The sequence below is a fragment of the Mandrillus leucophaeus genome, unplaced genomic scaffold, assembly GCF_000951045.1.
Source record: "Mandrillus leucophaeus isolate KB7577 unplaced genomic scaffold, Mleu.le_1.0 Scaffold327, whole genome shotgun sequence".
NCBI classification, from domain to species: domain Eukaryota; kingdom Metazoa; phylum Chordata; class Mammalia; order Primates; family Cercopithecidae; genus Mandrillus; species Mandrillus leucophaeus.
In genome coordinates this window covers 2,062,772-2,086,757 of record NW_012103443.1, presented here as the reverse complement: position 1 = coordinate 2,086,757, position 23,986 = coordinate 2,062,772, and the positions used below count along the sequence as shown (strand labels likewise).

At 37.5% G+C, this 23,986-nt stretch overlaps 1 protein-coding gene across 3 annotated transcripts in view; it reads right to left on the bottom strand.

Moving 5' to 3' along the window:
• Nucleotides 1-23,986, bottom strand: part of ANK3 (ankyrin 3, node of Ranvier (ankyrin G)) — a 600,548-nt gene that overhangs the window by 255,475 nt on the left and 321,087 nt on the right. For all 3 annotated transcript variants that reach the window (XM_011988324.1, XM_011988323.1, XM_011988322.1), the window contains exons 2-7: nt 19,036-19,137; nt 18,544-18,642; nt 18,268-18,366; nt 9,673-9,771; nt 3,152-3,337; nt 1,177-1,275 (exon numbers count right to left, since the gene is read on the bottom strand). In XM_011988324.1, coding sequence (XP_011843714.1) covers nt 1,177-1,275; nt 3,152-3,337; nt 9,673-9,771; nt 18,268-18,366; nt 18,544-18,642; nt 19,036-19,137 — 684 coding nt within the window. The remainder of the gene's footprint in view (nt 1-1,176; nt 1,276-3,151; nt 3,338-9,672; nt 9,772-18,267; nt 18,367-18,543; nt 18,643-19,035; nt 19,138-23,986) is intronic.

Here is a 23,986-nt window from a genome sequence, read left to right as displayed (position 1 = left end):
TCATGAGACCTGGTCATTTAAAAGTGTGCAGCACTAGTCTTCTTGCTCTCTTGCTCCTGCTCTGGCCATGTGATGGGACTGCCCCTGCTTTGCCTCCTGTCGTCATTCTTAAGTTTCCTGAAGCCTCCCCATGAACTGAGCTGATGCCAGTATCATGCTTCCTGTACAGCCCGCAGAACCAGGAGCGAACTGAATCTCTATTCTTTATAAATTACCCAATCTCAGATACTTCTTTATAGCAATGTGAAAACAGACTAATACACTACTACCGCTGCTGTTAGTGATGATACTATGTCAGGCACTGGCTGAGTGATTTACATATGCTATCTTTTTCAATTTTCACAGTGACTCAGTGAGGGAGAGGATGATATTTTATAACTGTTTATTTAATTTCATAATTCATATTATTTCATCTTATAAATGAGGAAACTGATAGATGCAGGGAAAAAAGTGAAAGCCAAAATTTGAACCCAAGGAGTCTCAGTCAGAGTCTAGGCTTTCAGCCACTACTTCATCCTGCCTCCAGCTTCACTTGTACTTCTGACAGTGTTTCTGATGGTAGCTGAACACCAGTTTTTAAATTGAGGGCAGTGCTACCCTATTTGGATGTACAACCTGCTGTGCAGTGGGCCACATGACATTGTAATCCCTTTCTTCAATGGATATGAGCTTATTCAGGTTACATAACCTTGTTACTCATTACAAAAGTTTGTAGGGGACAGAAGATAAAGGCAAAAGATGGTCTCATTATTTGGGTTCTGTAGTTTAGGCCTCACCCAGATATTCCAGAACATTCCCATTGTAAGGTCAAGACTCTGATCTCTAGAGCACTGAGTGCCATCTGACCAATTTCTAAGAGTTTCAGAAATTTTAACTTAGGGAACCATTTGTTGTCCCCAGCCATGATTCCTTGAATCACATCTTTTATATATGTATTTATATATTTATTTATTATCCATTCCAGCTAGCATTCCTGATCTTGGTTTACCTCTCCTGCTAGGAAACAGGCACACCTACATAAAAGCAAGAACATACACTAGGATGAGTAGAAATCATAGCCTTCACTGACTGGAAGGACTCTTGGAGGCAATCTGTCCCAACCTTCTCATGTTAGGGAAAGAGAGTATCAAATCATTTCAAATGCTTTAAAGGCATTACACATTGCTGTGCTCTTACCCTTGCGGTGAAGTCCACAGCAGCCGCTCGGTTTAACAGCAATGTGGCTACATTGATATTTCCATAGTGAGCAGCTATGTGGAGCGGAGTGAAGCCACTCTGTAAAGAAAACATAGCAGACGTTCAATTGATTCCTGCCAGCCCCCTGCCTGACAGGCAAATATCATAACCCTACCCAAATAAAAATGAGGAAGCAAAATATGCTGAGGTCTATGTTCCATTCTGTACTAGGTTTCGATCAGTGCCAATTGCTCACAGGGTTTCTAATAAACCCCAAACATACAGGCAGAAGAATAGCCAGGGAGGAACCAAGGGCGGAGACTGAGCAATTTTAGTAATCCAATAACAGAACTATATAAAAGCCAACATTTCAAGAAATTAAGATAGAGATGAGAAAAATCTTTATAGGTGATAGCTTCATTAGTGCCACTGTTTTATTACTGATGATAGAATTGTGCATTGAAACTCAAAATTCAGTTAGTTTATATATTTGATATAGATTCAAATTAACCAACAGTAAATGCCAATTTTAATGACAAAAGCAATTTTGGGGGGAAGAGGTACTATCACAAAATTTGTTTTATATAATGGGCAATTGTATTCCATGAAGAATCCACAAATTAAACTCTTTCTTAGCCAATGCCTATTCAATAACACATTTTTGGATTGTTCATACTAAGGTCATTTTACTTCCTTAAAAAATGCTAAAACATGCAGCAATTCACTTAGTCCCCAAAGATTGAAACCTTATAGGAACTAGATGCATTTCTAATTTGTTAGCAAGCTTCTTAGCCATGCTAGCTATCTCACTGAGTCTTGTAGAAGGGTGGGTCATATTGACGCCATTCTGAAATACCTTTCCTTTTGCTGACACCACAGAGGGTAAGTGTCATGCACAACCCTAAAAAACGAGTCCTGGATGAGTAGAATGACAGGGTTGTCTGCAGCTTTAGATATAGCTGATAAGCATCTAAAGTATCCAACTCTTCATCTCACACAGCTCTATTGCAATAACCTTAAGAGTCAAGGATTCCTCATTCTTCTCTTTCAAACACCAGGTTCAGCTGCAGAAAGCCCTGGTAATCAAACTACTGCTATCTTATCTGGCACATGCTCCTTTGGGGAGAGGAGGGATTGGGGATAAAGCAGGTATCTAGCCTACAGAAGGCGAGGCAAAGAAGAAGGGAGAGACATGAGGCAGCAGCACTAAGTCATGGGAAAATGATGATGCAGATATAGACTACACGTATATGCATATATATATATATACCTCTGTTGTTCTATTCACCACCATCTAGGTTAACACATTTGGAAGCAAAGAGGAGGAAAAAATGAACGGTTAGTTCACTATCGGTGATATGGATTGCAGAAAGCTCATGACAGCTAAGTAATGAGGATGGAAGCTCTGATGAAAGCACAATAGGCACAGAAAGAAAGCTAGACTGAATGATGGGCTATGCAACGGCCTAGTCCAAATGCCACATTTCCGTCACAGAGACTTTCAGGTACCACATGTCAAGACGATGGGAATTTTTGGCTGTGGCTCTCTTGCTGCTGGCATGCTCTCCGCAGCTGATCTACGCTCAGTGCCTGGCCTGTCATCTTGGATATCAACCAGAGGTCTGTGTACACTGTCTTTAGCATTTTGTAATTTTTCACCCTGATGTTTGAGCTGAAGTGTTGAATATATTCCAAAACTATATTCAAAGGAAGGAAATCATCACTGCATAGAAATTGACTTCTTTCAAGGTGGCCTCCCTTTTAGCACGCATAGGGCCACATCCCCCTCATCCCCCAGCTTCTCATGTGAAGGGAGGCTGTGCCTTCGGTGGCTAGCTCAGACACATATTTTTCTTCCCTTCATTGAAATTAAAGGCATGGCATAAGCTTGCCAAGAGGGAGACCGCGTGCTCTTAAAGGTTGCATGTCTAACACTGGAGAGTTGCATGACAGGCCCGTGTCCCTCGTGCCTCACCTTTGATTCCACATCCGCATTGTTGTCATTCTGCAGCAGCAGGGCGGCGGCTTTCGTGTCATCTTTTCGGGCCGCAATATGAAGAGCTGGGAGACGCACTTTTCCTTTGGTGTCATTCTCTAGCAGGAGCGAAACGACTTGGTCGTGACCTTGTTGCAAAGCCACTGCCAATGGTGTGAAGCCATCCTGCAAATAAATGGATGGGTCAAGATTGGCTCCAATGAATATTTTCTTTTTTATTAAATAACAAACAAGAAGGCAACCAAGTGACCAAGCATCAATTTTTGTTTGGGGTTATTAAAACTAACAACATATTCGAATGGACAGAAAAGTGAAAACATATTTTCAAAAAATATTTATCTATACAACCAAAGTAAAAAACACTAAGAAATTTGTAATAGGTTCATGGGTTTTGGGTTTTCCATTAAAAAGTAATATACATTAATTAGGAAAATTTTGAAAATGTACAAAAATACTACATATAAAAAGTTGCCATAATAGCAATATCCATAAAATAATCTCAGGGCCGGGTGCGGTGGTTCACGTCTGTAATCCCAGCACTTTGGGAGGCAGAGGCGGGCGGATCGCCGGAGTTCAGGAGTTCAAGACCAGCCTGACCAACATGGTGAAACCCCGTCTCTAATAAAAATACAAAAATTGGCCAGGCACGGTGGAGGCCTGTAGTCCCAGCTATTTGAGAAGCTGAGGCAGGAGAATAGCTTGATGCCTGGAGGTTGCAGTGAGCCGAGACCATAGCATTGCACTCCAACCTGGGTGACAGAGCAAGAAAGAAAAGAAAAGAAAAGAAAAGAAAAGAAAAGAAAAGAAAAGAAAAGAAAAGAAAAGAAAAGAAAAGAAAAGAAAGTGAGAAAGGGGAGGGGAGAGAGAGAGGAAGGAAGGAAGGAAGAAAGGAAGGAAGAAAGGAAGGAAGGAAGGAAGGAAGGAAGGAAGGAAGGAAGGAAGGAAGGAAGGAAGGAAGAAAGAGAAAGAAAGCAAGCAAGCAGGCAAGCAAGCAAGCTCAGTCTAAATCCAGGCAAAATTTTCAAAGGAGCTCATTTAAATAAGATGTAAAAATTTCCACGGATTTTTAAAAACTGAGATATACGTCTGTCTGGCTCATTACTGTGCCGTGTTGCCTCGCATACTCCTGCTCTGTCAGGATATGTGAATTCAGGAACTGTACTCATGGTTGCTTTACGAAAGGTCTATAGAGACTAAGGTCTCTAGAGTTAAGAGAAAGACTCTTGGTTTCTGTGACCAATGAAAGAAGACAACACAAAGATCATGCAAAACATGACTCTTCTTATTTATTCTGGTTATTGTCTTTTTTCTTTTTTAATTTTGTTTTAAATTAAAAATTATATTTATAAAGATGTATAGGGGTACAAAATGATATTATGATTTATGAATATAATCTGCAATGATCAAATCCAGCTAATTAACATCGTCATCACCACAAATACTTATTTTTTTGTGGTGAGAACATTTGAATTTTATTCTCTTAGCAATTTTGATATGTACAATACATTATTACGAACTCTGTTAACCAAGTTGTGCAACAGATTTCAAAAAAAGCAAAATAAAAACAAAAACTTATTCCTCTTCATTGACCATTACCTCCTGTCTCCCCATTACTACCAGTTCCTAGCCTCTGGTAACCACCATGTTCCTCTGTGCTTCTATGAATTTGATTAAAACAGGGCTTTAGAATAAATTCAGATATAAGGGCACACACACATACTCTATACATTTTGAATCTTCCGTTTGTGTTACCCTGGGACTTGATAAAGGGGACACAGCTACAGATTTCACTGCAGTTAATTAATGTGTGGATTACCTGGAGTTGCTGAATGTAGAGAAAACAGCACAGAGTAGAAAATCCTAGGACTGGCTCGCAAATTGTTAATTCTGCAATGGTTTCATTATTATATACTCAAAAGGGCATTACTTTTTTTAACAAGAGAACTGGCATGCAAGTGACTTACTATTTTATTTGGATCATGGTATTTATTTCTGTAGTCCTGTGGTATAGAAAAGCATTTGGAAAACACACAGGAGCACATATGCACCTAGGTCGTCCTAAAACATCCCTTTCAACATTCCTTCCCTTGCTAGCATATAGAGAAAGGCTCTCCTAATTCATTTGATTGAATGCAAAGCAGCAAACTTACATCCAAGATGTGAAAAACATTGACCTAAAGCTCTTAAGGGACCTTATTGCTCAGTAATATCCCCTATAAAATCCTTTCGGCCAGTGTCTGTACTGATTCTGGACATACAGACTTAATTCTCCTCTGATACCTGTACTCATGCTATTTCCCCCACCCTGGAATGCCCTCTTCTTTTCTCTACGTATACAAATCCCATCTACCCTCCATGCTTCAAGATCTGGCTTAAACGCCACCTGTTTCTTTTAACTTTACTACCCAAAACAGCAGGAAAATGGAAAACAATAACATAACCAAATCAACTGGAAGGTTATTCCTTGAAGCCTTAAGAAAGACAGCAAACAGGGAAAGACTGGATACGTCCAAGACGTCACCAAAATAATATCATAGGTTTATACCTAAAGACAGGAACTTTAGGATATAATAAGAAAAGTAGTCTACATGTCTATGTAAATAAACACTTTCATTTTCAAAAAGATAGATACACGTATCTAATATGTACATATGCAAGCAATCGGGTAAAATGTTATCTCTAGAGAAAATTAACAGAGACTTCTTGCTTTTTATTGTACTTTCTCATTTATGTAATGTATTACTTTTGCAAAAAAAATGCATTGTTTAAATGAGAGTATGGCAAAAGGAAAATTGTGTTTTAAGGTTTAATTTTGCATCTCACTCAAAAAACCTGAATAAAACCTAAGGGGTAAAAATGACAGTCCACTTCTGTTCTGAATCCAAACAAAATGCCTACATTTCCGCTGATGTGAATTTTAAAATTCACAGGACCTATACATAAAGGAAACTACTTTGTACCAGAAAATAAACTGCAACTGAGCCGATTAGCAGTGACAAGAATATGTTTCCTGCATAAGCCAATTAAAGACACAAAGATACCAGCTCTAAGGTGTTAATGGCTAAAATTAGCAGCTCCAGATTTTATTTCAAAACCAAGTTTAAATGGTGTGCTTTGCTTTGTGCAATTATCCTTAAGAGAAAAATGAGCAGAAAGGAAATGTGATAGAGGCTACTGGTAAAAAGGTCCATCCCCTGATTGCTCAAGGATATCCAGTACCTTGTGAAGTATCTGAAACATAATAGGTGCTTAATAATTACTCATGGAATAAATGAACAAACAAGTATATGGCATGCTTCAGAATGGTAATTAGCAAAAGGAAGGTATATATAAATATATGTGTGTATATATATATGTGTGTATATATATATGTAAAAGATATGAGATGCAGTACACAGTAATATAAAAACGTTTTAAAAACCACAATTATACAGAAATCTTGCTACATATATACATATATACAAGATTTGAAGTGTGCCAGGCTTACTGAAAAAAATACATTTGAAAGAATTTGGCAATATCCCACCGTGTAGTGAATTAAAGATTCTATTAAAAACTTGCTATTTAAAGGATTCTTAAATTACCCCCTACTGTTTGTTCTGTAAATACAGACTTCTCTATAAATGACACCAATATTATTGCTAATGAGAGAGCAATACAGTAATTAGAATATCATTTGAATAAAATGTCTTATTTCCTGTTGTTGTTCTTATTCTCCAATACCAATAATCCAAAAGAAGAGAAAAAATTCAAAGGTTCAAACATCTCTAGGTAATTAGATGTTGTTTATACAGCAATATAACAGCAACCTCCCTGAAGACATGAACGTGACTTATTAGACACAATGTTTGTTCTTGCCCTTAAAACTACAAACATAACATGAAATTAAATCAACGTAAAGGCATAAAGACTTTTAAAATATATATCCTTTGCCAAAAGACTGAAGTAGTGATTTGAAGACCTCACGTACTGTTTTTCTTCAAGTTAGCTGTAGGGCTTCTTTTTGGGCCTTGAAAACTTCAAAAAGTACTGGAGAGCTCTGAGAGTTACTGGTCATTGGTTTACAATCTAATTCAAATCTATTAGCAGTAAATTGGGGTTATGTTTGCTTCTAAAGGAGAGATACTTAGTGATCTGCACATCACAGTGTAAAAAAGTGAGGTACTACACCATCTTCACGAAGAAAGCTATGGAATAACTCATTAGGTTATTTACCTTACTTAGTATTTCCATCCAAAAATGAGGATGGGTTTTCTCTTAGCCAAAAGTCTCTGCCTGTCTCTATTTCCCCTGTCCACTAGGACATCATGTGTGTATCATACTGTGCTTAGAATAGCTACTCTTGAGTGTGAAGAGAGGCACCGTTCTCTGTCTAGCAAATGTTTATTCTGTTTTGTTTGTTTAGAGACAGGGTCTCACTGTTGCTCAGGCTGGAGTGTAGCGACTACTCACAGGTACAACCGCAGAGCACTATATCCTCAAACTTCTAGGCTCAAGCGCATCCTGTCTCTGCCTCCTGAGGGGCTGGGACTACAGGTGTGCGCCCTTGCACCCGGCTAAACGTTTGTTATTTTGATATCAACCAGTAGTTATTTCCTAACTAGCTTTAAGAGTACTATTAAAAAAAAATAGTGCATTCTCATGATAAAAATTCCCCAAAGTACTGATGGGTATAAAAAAAAAAAATGGGTATAAAAATCCCCAACAGTACTGACGGGTTCAAAGGCTCCCTCTGAATTCTCAGGGCAAACCACCGATAACAATCTACTATGGACATTTTCCTATATCAGTACATACAGCCTTGTCTCATTTTTAACAGTGCTAACAGCATGTTATTCTATAAATATATGAACATTTACTAACAGGTTTCTTTTTTGTTTCTTTCAAAGTCTAATAGTTCTGAATAAACAGGATTCTTATTGTTGTAAATTTAGATTATTTCTGATTTTTTAAAATTGCTATTACTAATTGTGTTGACAAACATCCTCGCATACTACTTTTGCATCCTAATGCAAATGTATTCATAATATGTATTTATATATCTAATATTTCTATAATATAACTTTTTAGAAGTGGAACTGCTAAATAAAAAGGCTTGTAAATATTAGTATTTGATAGTTGCTGCCAAATGTTCTGTAAAGGTGTTGTAACCAACAATCAATTTCACCAGTATTGTAGGAAGTTCTGGTTTCCTCTCCCCATCAAATTTTTATTTTTAGTCTCATGGGCAAAAAGATTAGATCTTATTTTTTTATCTGATTAATAAATTAGCATTTCTTTGACTATAAATGAGGATGAGAATTTTTCATATATTTGTTTGTTTGTGTGAGCTATCTCTTAATTTATTTAGTGGTTTCCCTAGAAGGTATAGTCTCAAAAACTAAGTGAGATTAGATGCAGTTTCTCTATTGCCATCTTTTCTGTGCCACTTAGGAAGCACATCAGCATGCAAGCAAGAGTAGTGGTTTATAATAGGGATAACCCTGCATCTACCCTAATTCACTGTTTTGTTAGAAATAAAAATTACTCAAATGTTGATCCTCTATTATTAGCAATAGATTTCTGGTGACACGCTTAAGTGACTCCAGTCTTCCATCCAGATTAGTTTAAAAAATAAACAACATTACCTAAGACAGTACCAATGGCCTAAATCACTTTCTATTTTTAAATAATTCTTCTAGACTGCAAAGATTTCTTTTCTTCAAATACCACATCTATGTAATACTTAAAAATGTGTCATAGTTTTGGTTGGGCATGGTGGCTCACACCTGTAATCCCAGCACTTTGGGAGGCCGAGGCGGGTGGATCACAAGGTCAGGAGTTCAAGACCAGCCTGGCCAAGATGGTGAAACCTCATCTCTACTAAAAACACAAAAATTAGCTGGGTGTGGTGGCGGGCACCTGTAATCCCAGCTACAAGGGAGGCTGAGGCAGGATAATCGCTTGAACCCAGGAGACGGAGGTTGCAGTGAGCTGAGATCACACCATTGCACTCCAGCCAAAGCAACAGAGCAAGACTCCAAAAAAGTATAGTAGTTTTATTTATAAGTATGAATTAAGTCTAATTAGTTAACAAATATATAAATTCAATCATTATAATTAGGTTAACTTAAATTTGGAGAAACAATGTAAAACTAATGTTTTATTGAAAAGACAGTTCCCATCAATTATTCCAAAACAATGATTGCCTTTGCCTATAAGGCAAAATTGTAAGAGTCAGAAAAGAATTCTCAAGCAAATATGTAAAATATTTAAATAATAGCATAATTATAGCATAGAATCGGGCATTTAAGAGCAGAAAGGGTATCTATGCAACAGAAGATTTTTAAAGATTAAAAGTAGGCTTATAGTAGTGTATTTCATAAAACTTACGAACCCACACATTAATATAAAACATAAAACTTCAATTGAAATACTAGTAGGACAAATTTACAACTCCAGGTTTTCAAAATGCCCTGTAAATATGTGAACTTACCCACAGGAACAAAACAGTGTCTTACCTCTGTGGCTAGGCTCTGACTTGCACCGTTGTCAAGAAGAAACTTGACAACTTCCAGGTGATTTTCCTGGGCTGCCATATACAATGGCGTGAAACCATTCTGAAAAATAAGAAAAACAAATGTTTGTCTGCAGCCTTCCAGAGACAATCTATTTTTCCATGATACTCATGATTTATGCTCCAAGAAGTGCTCACATACAATAACTTTAATGATACTTTCATATAGATATAAATATTTATTAGAAAACCCAAGCACCATAGCTTAAGCTAAATTCCTAATCTGTGTAATTCAAAATTATATTTCATAATTCATAATTTGGGTATAGATCATAGTTAATAGTTCATAGTTAATAGTCCAAGTATAATTGAAAGCAATTTACCCACTTTAAATAAATAAGTTCACTCGCTTAGTCATCAACCACTTACTGAGAGCCTACCATGAGCAAGTATTTTACTAGATGCTATGAGAATATGAAGAAAAACACATTTAGTCATTGTAGCTCCCAAGCATCAATTATCTGTTTTAAATAAACATGTAGTATTTTCACACAAAAGTAAGCATCTGAACTAGTTGAAACTAGTTCAGGGAGGAATTTATATTAATCTCAAATAGCTTCAAAGTTACCACAGATGTGATCTTTTAGAGCAAAACAGAAATGCCAATTTGCTTAATGGTATGATTCAATCTAATTCATAGTCTGTTTTTTGTAGGTCTCCTTCCTTTGTATTTTTTGTTAAGGTAGTTTTATGTTCAGAATACATATATCCACGCATATTATACATACATACATATGCACATATATTTAGTTTGTGTGTGTGTGTGCCTCTCTGAAATATGCATCAATGCTCAAAGAATTTGGATTTAAGCAAATTAATATACATACTTCATCTTAAGTTTCTTATTAAAAATATGTTGCATATACATTTGTTCTCTAGAAGAATGTATTTCATATCTATGAAATCCTATACTATTTTAAAATCTTATTGCAAGATATAAGCATCAAACAATTTTCAAACTATAATAAATTGTTTTATTATTATTATTTTGAGACAGGGTCTTGCTTCATTGCTCTGTGTCAAAACAATAATAAAAAACCAAAAACAATGGAGTGCAGTGGTGCCATCACAGTTCACTGCAGCCTTAATCTCCTGGGCTCAAATGATCCTTCTGCCTCAGCTTCCCAAGCAGCTGGGGCTACAGGCATACACTGCCACACCTGGCTAATTTATTTTTATTTTTTTATAGAGACTAGGTCTCCCTGTGTCACCCAGTATGGTCTTGAACTCCTGGGCTCAAGCCATCTGCCTGCCTTGGCCTCCCAAAGTGCTCGATTACAGGTGTGAGCCACCGCACCCAGCCAGTAAATTCTTTTTGAATATACTTTTCAGAATGCAGTTCTATTTAACTGAATGTCCTAAATATTTTATTGTATACATTATGCAATTTCAAAGAATAAAAGTAAATATATTCTAAATGACAACGTTACCAAATATTCAACCTTTTGTGATTCAAAAGGTTCAGGTTCATTATTATAAATATCAACTACTATACAATTACTTTGCTTATCCATAAGTTCAGCCTCTGGTAAACACACTGCTTTTGGCTTATAACTGAGAGTTAGAAAGTAAGTTAAAAAGATCCTTCAGCAGATAAATATGATGCCACATAACAAATCCACCATGGCTATGTACTTATCAGAGAGTTCCTCTATTCTACTTCCTCTATTTGGCACAGAATTTTAACAAGTTAGGTGATCTAGTTGCCAAGCTCAAGATTAGAAACACAAAATTAGAGGCAGTGATATGCAACATCACATTCAATCTTCTTCCTTTTAAATTGTCTACCTGATAATATCTCTGGAGTCTGCTGTTACTCTGTTTTATCGTGAAAGATTCTACCACATTTAAACATGAAGCATGGAGTACTTGGAACACTGTGGGGTGGGTGTGTGTGTGTGTGTGTGTGTGTGTGTGTGTGTGTGTGCGCGCGCGCGCGCACGCAGGCCCATAGGTCCGTGTGTCTTTCATCTTTGTCCCTCCTCCCAGCGCTATGATGCTATGAGTGAAACTGAAAGGGAGTTGAGGATTACTCTCATCATATTGCTATTTTCTCATTTTCTAATTGGACTAAAATGAAAGATCATTACATCCTTAGTTAATTTAAATATTCTTTAAGCAACAAAACAAAAAAGAAAATAAAAGAAAGTCAAAACCAGTATGGCTTTTTCTCATAGCTAAACTAAGTGTCGATCTTCCCTCATCAAGTGCACTCTCTGAAAGCCGAAACTTCCAGAGGGCAGGTTCAGAGTTTTAGAAGTTTTGTTTTTTGTTTTTGCTTTTGAGACAGTGTCTCGCTCTGTCGCCCAGGCTGGAGTGTAGTAGTGAAATCTTGGCACACCGCAACCTCCACCTAACAGGTTCAAGAGAGACTCTCCTGCCTCAGCCTCCCGAGTAGCTGGGACTACAGGTGCCCACCACGACACCCAGCTAAGTTTTGTATTTTTAGTAGAGGTGGGGTTTCAACATGTTGGCCAGGATGGCCTTGATCTCCTGACCTCATGATCTGCCTGCCTCGGCCTCATAAAGTGTTGGGATTACAGGCGTGAGCCACCACACCCAGCCTTGTTTTTTTTTTTATTCCAAAATAAGCATTTTTCTCTCACACATGAATATCAACAAGATATTTATGTCAAGACAAGTAACGCCAGCTCATTCTCAACTTCAAGATAGAGGTCTGCTGTGGTCCAAGATTGTCTAAGAAACACTAGTCTATCCACACATGTCTGGCTCTAGTGAGTGTTCACTGTTCTCACAGTTTCTTTCCAGAACCAACCATTTCAGGATCCATGAAGAAAGCCCAGACTCAGGCACTGGGTTTTAAGGTAATGCTTTCTTACAGACCTGGAACTTCTCGAGAATTATTCTTAAGAGGCACAACTCTGAAATCATTCCACATGCCCTGCTTTACAATGACAGAAACTGAGATGCACAGAATTAGGACTACTTAGAAATATTTGTAGACAAGAGTCACAGCAAGATGCAGCCCTGTAATTAATTGTTTTCCTTCTCCACAATAGCCTTCCACCTTCTTTTCGAGTGCTTGCCATCCTAAGATTATTACCTGAAAGTTGGTCATTTTCTGAATGGTTACATACTTGCTTGTTTTTTGATTTAAAAAATATTTTTTATTGATACATAATTTGCATATCATAAAGCTCACCTTTTTAAAGTGTACAATTTAGTGGCTTTAAGTATATTCATAAAATTGGGCAACCCTTCCCACTATCTAATTCTAGAATATTTTCATCACCCCAAAAAGAAGCCCTACATGCCTTAGTAATCACTCCCCATTTCCCCCTAGTAACCACTAATGCACTTTCTGCCTCTACAGTTTTGCCTATTCTGGATATTCTACATACACAGAATCATACAATATCTGTCCTTGAATGGTCTGATACTATTCCTTTCATTTTTTAAGAGTTAGTGATATGGTTTGGCTGTGTCCCTACCCAAATCTCACCTTGAATTGTAATACTCCCCAGGTATCAAGGGTAGGGCCAGGTGGTGATAATCATGGAGGCGGTTTCCCCCATACTGTTCTTGTGGTAGTGAATAAGTCTCATGAGATCTGATGGTTTTATCAATAGGAGTTTCCCTGAACAAGCTCTCTTGCCTGCCACCATGTAAAACGTGACTTTGCTCCTTATTTGCTTTCCACCATGATTGTGAGGCCTTCCCAGCCATGTGGAAGTATGAGTCAATTAAACCTCTTTCCTTTATAAATTACCCAGTCTCGGGTATGTCTTTATTAGCAGCATGAGAACAGACTAATACAGATAGGGCCTTGCTCATATTGCCCACCCTGTTGTGTAGTGGTGTGATTATACCTCACTGCAGCCTTAATATGGGCTCAAGTGATCCTCCACCCTTAGCTTCCTGAGTAACTAGGACTATGGGAATGCACTACCATGTCTGGCTTTTTCATTTTTATTTTTGTGGAGATAGGGTCTCACTATATTGCTGAGGCTAGTCTCAAACTCTGGTCTCAAGTGATCCTCCTGCTTTGGCCTCTCAAAGTGCTAAAATCACAGGCATGAACACTGTGCTTGGCCTTCTTATGCTATTTCTGCTATCTATATTGATAAAATGTTTTTGGTGAGTGTTTCATGGTGGAAATTTCAATTTTATAGTAGTCATTTGTAGCGCATGGGTGTTTGTTTTATTTTGCTTTAGTTTTGGTCATCAGTGCCCACACACCTGTTTCCCTTTCAGGACAATGTCACCCCTATTTTCTTTCAGAGAATTACCTATTCCCCATTATGCAGGTAGGACTTGTCCTGGAATGGACTGAGACAAAGACGCTTGCCCTTCATTAATCACAGGGTAGACACACAGGCAGGCTATCTTCTGTTTTCTCTTTTAGGTTCACCCTTGATTCTCCCTCTCCAGCTTTGATTGATCTGCAGGAACCAGGTTAAAGCAATCCTACTCTCTTGCTTCTCGCCATGTTCTCCCACTCTCCACTCCAGCTATCGGGTTTCCAAAGCTTTCTGAAAGCTTCTTTAGCTTTCCATTCTCTGTGTTCCTCAACTAATTCCAACAAATTCCCTCTTGTGCTTAAGTTAGTTTCTGTTCCCGTAATTCAAATAACACCCCAAATTACAAATTTTATCTTTCAAGAAATGGTCAAGACATGAGAACCCATACATACCATTTACTTATGATTCTAGAGAGAAAATCAGAAGTGTCCTTTGGAATCAGTGAACAAAAATATTGCCAACACTCCCTAGCTCAAAGAGGTTGAGGCACCATTAACTCAATGTGTTGTCATTAGACAACCTAGAGCCATAATTGTTTGCTGTGAAATAGCACGTGGGTTGGAGAATGGTCAGATTTCAAAATAAGAGGAAAAAGTACACCACTGTTTTTATAATTCCTAACTTAGAACATTTCCAAAACAAAGCTAGCTAAAAAGGAATATACGGGTGCCCAATTTGCATTTTCTTTTCTGTAGCAACAACAGATTAAATTCTCAAAAGGCAGAGCAGCTTAAGATGGAATGAGTATGCTATTTGAAGTCTGATTTTATCCAATATATTCAATACCTTCTGCTCTGAATGTTTATAGTGGTGCTATTATAAGCATGCAAATCTGCAGATTTATAATTTTGTAGATAGTACCGAGGCATGCTGTCTAATACACATCAAAATAAAATAATAAGTATTCCTATGACTTCATTTGGAGAAGGGCTTAAATTTCATCTATGAAATTTTTCTATTCATTCTAATTTTCTATGGCCAACCTTTGCACATCACTAAGTGCTGTCCTTAATTAAGATGTTAAGGTCATGGTGAAAGATTTGCATTGATTCATATATGTTACTAATTTTCGTGAAGGTCAGTTAGATTAGAGGTCCAATATAAGGTCACAAAGGCTCAAGCTGAACCATATCCAAAGTCCCATACTTGTACTGTCTAACTTTGTCAGGATCCGACTTTCCCACCATAGGGAATATCAGAGTACCCAGGAAGACCAAGGAGGAACTAGTTAACCTAAAGGGTCTTACCTTTGCAAACGCCACTAGGAAAATCTGTTCATTTAAAACACTTTGGTAGTTAAAATATTATTGGAAACAGACTTTGCTTCTTTATAAATTCAGTTGGTATTTCATATTATAATGACAGTGAAGGAGGGAAGAGTAGGGGATGTCATTTGACTGTGCAGTTTGAGATTTTTCAATAGCAAACATTGTTAATCATTGTTGTATATCTAGTATAAAGTATTAAGGACTTAATAGAATTCTTTATAATCACAAGTTAGTCAATTCAATTTCTTTCTTAGAGTAGGACTAAATGATTACTGGAATGTTAAGTACTAAAAGAAAGAGTTAACTTGTTAAGACCTAAGATCAAGGCAATGACAAAAATTACTTTAAAATCTACAAATTCCTAGTTTATAGAGCCTTGGTTTATAAGATGAGAACTTGATATTGCCCAATGTCATTTTTATGTTTAAGATAAGGAGAATTTCTATAGTAAAGAAGAGTAAGGGGCTCTTTTCACACTATTTTGTGTTGGCTATTAAATATTGCTTACAGGTTAAAATTTCATGTCAACAGAGATGCTGTCTGTCTTGAATATTAATATTTCTGTACTGTTTTAAGGGCTGCTTCCTAAATGGAGTTGACATCATTGCTTGTTACTCTTTATAACAGTTCCTACTGAAGAGTTGTTACCAGGAATTATCATAGAAACTCCATTCCCCTGCAAGGTCATGTCATTACTTATTCCATTCACAGAACAATGCGGTTCAGAAGGCATATGAGGGCAGGTGTTCAGATGAAGGGGGAAATGCTTTGCTGTGCCATGTGTGGCTGGTAATTCCAAGCACAACTGTAAGTAACAGGGAATTTCACATATTCTCTCTTACTGCATCATCAGTGTGGAATGTGTACAAATTGAAATTAGAACTGATTAGGATTTTATTTCAACTGCAGCTTCTCCCAAGCATTGCCAAGCCAGTTCAAAACTATGGCTAGTCTAAGCGTTAGTCAATAATGGATGTGATGTTTGAAAGAAGGAGGTCGATTTTTTCCTCCCTTGAGAAAATAATAAAACAAATGAAAATGGATTAAAGAATTTTCCCACTATCTCAGAACTTAAAACTACCTAGCCATAATTCAGTAAAATATTATTGGGGTATTTGGAAAAACATCCATTTAAAAGCATGATGCTTCTATTGTAGTAAGCTGGTCTGTATCTCTCTCAAAGTACCATACTTGCTGCTCTTCAATTTTACACCATTCCTTTCTGGAAAAACGTTATTACTCCAAGGGAACTCTCCTAGGGAATCAGAATAATTGGCATAGACCATGTAACAAAGGTCTAACCACAGGGAACTAGAATGAATTTAGAGCAAATATACAAGAACCATGCAGTTGCAAGCACTGTGTAGTTTCTTTTCTTTCACTCTGACATTTGATGGCATCAGAGCTATCATTGCTATGTCTGTGGTAAACAGGGGAGGAAGTCACTACAATTCTGTGAACCCATAAAACAGGGGAGACTCCCGATATCCAACGATAATCAGTACTGGAAAAATCAAGTGCATTTAAAATGGAGAGCAAAAGGCCATAGTAAATAATCTTTTTAAAGTTTGATTCAGACTTACTCTTAAAAGATAAAACTGGAAATTATAAAAATAGGCTTATATGATTTAATAAAATGTAAGTTACAACTGGATTCATGTATAAGTTCTCAGAATGAACAAAGACTAAACCAATTGTTATTTTTCCCAACAAAATGATATATGTCAACATTCTTCACTTTTTAATTTTCATAGCATAAGCAAAAAAGACTGTCTTTTGGGAGAAGTATTTGCCATCCAGAGATCTCACTTATCTTTTTGTCTTCATTTAATCTATGTACTTTCAAATCATTCTTATATGAAACAGCTATCAGGAAGTCATCCTAACTTTTCACATGCTTCCTAGCCTAATGCTGCCAGAATACTGCGTACCCACAGCTCAGCTGTGCACCCAGAAGTTCTCCAAATCACTTTCCTTGACTTGAGGAAACTTAGTGTCTTTGTCAAAACTTGCAGTTTTGTTCTGCAATCAATTTGTTCAATATCTAACACCCCTGGGAGACACTGACAAATAAGGATGGAAGTCAGCATTCGACTGGAAGGAACGTTTGAGTGGGAACCAGTTTTAAATGCGGTCATGTTCTTAGTGAATATTTTTGAATTACGATGATGTTTACTTTCCTACATGACCTGTCTGTGGAGACTCAAATAATGAATACTTGAATAATGAGGACCTATATTTTTAAACAAAATAAAGCAATGTTAATTCTTCTAGATTCGAAGTCTGTCAAATGATAACCTATTGGTGTTCCTCTTAGAAATTCATGAAAGACCATGAAAGATTTATCGAACCTATGTTCATTACAGAGAATCTGAAAATTTTTAAACTTGAGCACTTTTAAAGCTCCTTGTGCTTGTTTTTAAAAAGATCGAACCTAAGCTAGCATCATAAAATAGTGTAAGACCCTGCATTACAGATACCCTTTAAACATTTGTATCTATGACTAGTATCTTTTATAGACAGACCACTTTAAAAACCTCTCTCTCTCACATATATATATATTATAAATGAAAACACACATGAATTTAAATAATCTGCAATAATTTACCTTTTTTTTTTTTGAGACAGAGTCTTGCTCTGTCACCCAGGCTGGAGTGCAGTGATGCAATCTCGACTCACTGCAACCTCTGCCTCCTGGGTACAAGTGACTCTCATGCCTCAGCCTCCCAAGTAGCTGGGATTACGGGCATGTGCCATGACGCCAGGCTAATTTTTTTGTGTTTTTAGTAGAGACAGGGTTTCACCATGTTGGCAAGGCTGGTCTCAAACTCCTGGCCTCAAGTGATTTGTCCACCTTTGCCTTCCAAAGTGTGCAATAATATAACTTTTTAAATATAGTTCTCAAATATTGTGTTCTTAGAGGACATATGAACTAACCAGGCACCTGACCCAAAGAATATTGCTTGTAAATGATAACACAATGTCTATGGCATGGAATTGTAGACTTACCTGAGATTGTGCATTGACATTGGCTCCATTTGTAACCAAGACTTTTACCACCTCTGCTTGCCCAGCCAAAGATGCGATGTGCAATGCTGTGTTTCCTTTCTGTGAAATGAAAGTCAAGATTTATCAACTCATCGACCTTTTGAATTTTTCTGTTCTTCCCAAAAAGAACACATTTGACAAATACCTTATGAGAGTTGTGCCCCCATTCTTACTGAGGGCTGAATCCTCACAGAACATGGTGAGTGGTACAAAAAGCATTAGATACATGATACTGACCTTTGTAGCTGCGTCCACATTGGCTTCTCTCTGTAGCAGCTCAGAAACAACTTCTACATGGCCTTCTTTGGAAGCAAGATGGAGAGCGTTCAACCCATTCTGATTAAAAGTAAAGGAAAAGCTTTACTCAGCAGGCTGAAAATAGAGCAATAAACAGTCTACCAAGGACTCCTGAGCTATTATAATGTCCCACCTGATGACCACTTGTATGTGTGCAGTGCGGGAACTTGAATCTTGAATTAGGAATCAAAGTACTTGAAAACCAGATGGGTTGTTCTGTTATCACTGTTTACTAAATTTTAGAAATCAATTATTAAGGGACATATGCCGACATTTCTGAATGTTCCTCTAACAGGGAATAATTTGACAACGACAAGCTGATAAAATTCTATGGAAAAAAAAAAAACTCGCAAAAAAATAAAGTCTTTAAGGACTTTGAAGTCTGGATTTTTAGAATTTTAAGTAAAAAATTCAATAATAACTCCAACTAACCTGATTGCAAATGTTGATGTCAACTCCATTTTTTATGTAGTCGAGGGCCTTTTCGAGGTGTCCAGCTCTAGCTGCTCTCAAGTAACTTGCATTGGCATCAGACTAAAATGGAAAAGAAAAACATTTTGATGAAAAAAGAAGCTAATATGCATGTTTATAAACTATCCAGCTTAAGGTCAAAACTAAAATAATTGAACTCTTATTTCTAACAATGAAAATATGAATAAAAGTTCTTTGTAAAAAGAACCAAGAAAAGGACGCATGTTTTAGAAGTTAGCTTCAAGAGTACAATGTTATCCCTTGTGTGATGTCAGAGTTCATTCTGAATTGAGACAGAAATTTTCCTGTAATGTACAGGCACCTTAAATCAACACACAATTTCCAGAGGGAAAAGAGAAATTCTGTAAGTTATTGATAATTACATTATGAAGACTCCACTATTTTCTTGTAGCAGAAACGTAACATCTATTCCTTTTATCCATATCTACCACAGCAAGTTTTTCAATTAATAGATTCAAAATGGCATTCTTCTTCTTCTTCTTAGAGGCAGGGTCTTACTCTGTTGCTCCGGCTGGAGTGTAGTGGTGCAATCACAGCTCACTGCAGCCTCGAACTCCTGGGCTCAAGTGATCCTTGGCCTCAACCTCCTGAGTAGCTGAGGCTATAGACATGCGCCACCATGCCAGGCTACTTTTTTAGTTTTTAGAGACAGGGGTCTTGCTATGTTCCCAGGCTGGTCTTGAACTCCTGGCCTCAGGCAATCCTCCCACCTTGGCCTCCGAAAGTGTTGGGATTATAGGCATGAGCCACCATGCTTAACCCATTTTATGTTGTACTTAATAGTCTAACAGAAATTTGCAGGCAATGATGTTCTACTGGATTTTCCTACAGTACATAGCCATATGTTGGAGCAGCAGCAGAAAGGAAGAAATATATATAAAATTTTAAAACAAGACGTGTAATTCACTCACTGAAAGCTTGCAGCTTTTAACTACTGCTAAACTCTCACATCTATAATTTCATAGTTGAAACCACCTGCTATTGAAATCTTTGATAGAAAGATGGTGAGGGGAAAGATACTGCAAAGCTGGGCCTGCAAAATCTGTAAAGAAGTATTGCTTAATACAGTACAATACAAAAGCAGGTTTTCCTGAAAGAGCAGCCAGATACATCTTGTCACCAGTTATAAATGCAATCATGCAGGGTATGGCTTAAAAGAGAAAAGTGTCTTCTATCAGCCATATGGTAAACACTGCCTTCAAACACTTTGTTCAAATGCCGCCTCATCCGTGAAGCCTGCCCAGATCCCCCAGGTGGAGTTTAGTTTCTCAATGCTCCCAGTATTAATTTCATTGAACTCGCTTTGTATTTACCACACAACATCACAGATTTTGGTATACCTGTCCTTCTTCCACTCTAAATTATCAGCCCCTTCAGAATATGCAGAGGAGGCAGATTAAGGAGCAGGCAACTGGACAGCAGCCAAAATGCCAGTCTTTAAGACAGGAATGCTAATTCTTTCATGAAAATGTAATTGAGAAGAAGAAAATTCTACCCCTCAGAAGGGTCTTTGGTTCCAGTGTGGGTCAATTCACTAAGAGTCAACTTGCTCAGAACCTCAGAGGCGAGGCCACTGCCTCTGGAGTCAACTGCCCCCTTCTCTTTTACAGTAGTGAGCCTTTCTCAATCACTACTGTGCCTCTAAATTGAGCCTTCTCAGCCTCAGCAGTATTGGCATTTTGATCTGAATAATTCTTTGCTGTAGGGGACTGTCCTGTTCATTGTCCAATGTTTACCAGCATTTTCTACTGACCAGGTGCCAGTGGTATCCCCTATTTCTGATAACTAAAAGTGTCTCCAGAATTGCCAAATGTCCCTTGGGGGAGGGGGGCAAAGTCTTCCTAGTTGAGAACCACTGCTTTAAATAAACAGTAACCCAACTTACATAAAGATTGTATGCTTAAGGAGGCTTCACTCTTTGGCCTGTTTGGGTTGCCACAAGCCTTGACTCAGCACAAGGCAATGTGACTCCATGTGTAATCTTCATCTTACTGTTTCCCCTGCAACTGGAAGCATTCTTGGCATATAGCAAGTGCCTATAAGTGTTTTGGGAATGAACGAATCAACAAACAAGTAAATTGGGTGGAAATAACTATTAATCAAATTATTGCCTGGAATAATACAAGAGGCTTCATTAGCAGCAGCAGCAGCAGTTTAAGTTGAGAATCTGATAGATACAAAGGTGAATACCAGATAAACTAAGTCACCGAGTCAGGTGTCTGAGAGCACACATAGCTATTACTTAAAATAACATAAAATTGGAATTTGAGATAAGCATGAGAATCATTTAATCAGAGCAGAGGTTTAAGCAGATGATAAGAGATAAAGGTTCAAGTTAAACAAAGGACGAATCAAAGTTTCCAGGGATTTAAAGAAAAACAGAATGCAGTTTTTAAAGAGGATCACTATTTAGAGGTTAGTTTTTTGTTTATAAGTTCAGTTAGAACTAAATTAGCTACGCAAGGATGGCTCATTGCACCATAAAATATCATCTTCTTTGTGCCTGTTCAATGACTTATCAGTGAATTTGCCCAGAAGGGCTCTGATGCCGTTCTGGGAACAAATGACATCAGTCTGCCTGGATATTTCAACTGCCAGAGATAACAACTGTGAGTTAAGCATCCCAAACTCCAATGTGGAGTGCATAACAACAGCAGCTAAAGAAGTTAAAAAAGAGGTGTTGGAATTCAAGAAGAAAAGCCTTTGAATTGATCCCTTATCTGGAAAGATTTAATAATTCCATACACTGTCCAATTTCCTCTCAAGTTTCCTCAGAATTTTCCCATCCAAACCTCTAAAACAAAACAAAATCAGTATAAAACAAATCTTTGAATTCAGTGGTTCTCTACCTATTTGGGATCTGGATTCTTCCGAGACTAATAAAGGATGGTGAATGAATTATCTTCCATCAACAATTGCACATACACACGCCAAATCTACATCTGCATACACAATTTGCACATAATTTCATGTGCCTCAGGAGCGCTAAGCCTGCTCATGAACTTGCATTTAAGAATTCCTGCTCTACTGAAACAAATTCTCTGGTGGACGCCTTCATTATATCTATTTTATTCAACAATCCTGATATCAAACAATTCTCTGAGATAGCTAACTGACTGCCTCAGAATTTTAGGAAGTATAAGCAAAAACAGATATTAATTTTCTTCACTTTCCTTGGCTCTGTTACATACCAACATGCTTACCACACCAAAACCATAACAACCACCCACTTCAAATAAAAAGGGGGAAAAGATAGAGAAAAAGCAAGAAGAGGGGAATGAAGACTGCCCTGAAGAAAATTTACATCTTAGGAAGTGACATTATAAAGCCCCCAATAAGTTCTTCCTTTTACTCTTAGCCACCAGCAAGCAATATGCCATATCTTCCTTCCTCAAATATTTGTTGAATGTCGACTATGTGTTAGTCATTGTGTCAATATCTGGATACACACTGGTGAACAAAATAAATGTGGTACAAATAATGAATTATTTGCTTTCATTTCACAGCTTCTTACTCTCTCTCCTCTAAAATAACCTTGCATAAGTGGCAGGGCAAATATTGGGTTCTTAACCATTTCCCCCCCAATTTTTCCCATATAGAGTATATAATACTTAGGCATTGTTGTTTATATCCTTCATGTAAAAAACACAGTATTTTGTACTAGACTCAGTATCAGTGGGTTGTATCTCGTTGCCATCATTTCATGGAATAACTAGGACTTACCCTTAACATAGTCTATAGCTTGTTTTTCTAACCTTTTGAGAATCTTGTACCAAAACAATGCCTCTTTTGATGCTGTATCTAAGATGCATCCAAAACATCAACAAACTACTATGGAGGAAATTAGGTTCAAAGACAAATTGGGCTCCGCCACATGGAGAGTCACACAGACAAAGCCACTGCCTAAGGAATTAGTTGCACAAAAATGAATATGAAGAGGTTGTTCAACACTTTTTTTCCTCTGGGTGACCAAAATCTGAGGAATTTGGAAAATGGAAGCTTATTTTGTTACCAGTTAATATCCTGTCTACTTAGTCATTTTACTAGGAATATGAATCATGTATGTTTTTCAAGGAAATAGCTTCAGGGATAGAGTCAAGCACTATTATGAATTAATCTAGTAACTCAGCATCTTTACTGGCAGTGGAATATTGATATTATTCAACAGAAAGCAGCTATTGGAAAGAATAAGCATTTTCAGAGTGCCAACACTGGTAATACTTCATACCTTTGGCTATAAGTTAGACATGATTACAAGCACTTAATATTAACTTAATTATATTATTCATCACTTAATATGTATTAATTTTATAAGTCCTTATGTTAATTTATGTAATCCTTATAACAGTTCCATTAAGTAATGGAGAGGGTTGAATGGTGTCTCCCCAAAACCGATGTTCATTACGAACCTCAGAACATGACCATATTTGGAAATACAATCTTTGCAGATATTATTAGTTAAGAAGAGGTCATACGGGATTAGAATGGGCCCAAAATCCAATGACTGGTGACCTTATAAGAAGAGAAGTCACGTGGACACAGAAGACAGATGATGGCCAAGTGAAGAAAGAGGCAGAGACTTGAGTTAATGCTACCTCAAGGCAAGGACCACCAGAAGTGGGAAAAGGCAAGGAAGAATTCTCCCGTAGCGTCTCTAGAGGAAGTATGATTCTACTGATACCTTAATTTTGGACTTCTGGCCTCCAGAACTGTGAGAGAATACATTTCGGTTATTTTAAGCCACCCGGTTTGTGGTGGTTTACTACGTCAGCCCTAGCAAACTAACAGAAGTAGGTACTATTACTAGCTCCATTTCATAGATGAGAAAATTGAGCTGCAGGATGAATGACTTTCCCAGGGACACAGAGCTTGTGAATGGCAGGGATGCAAA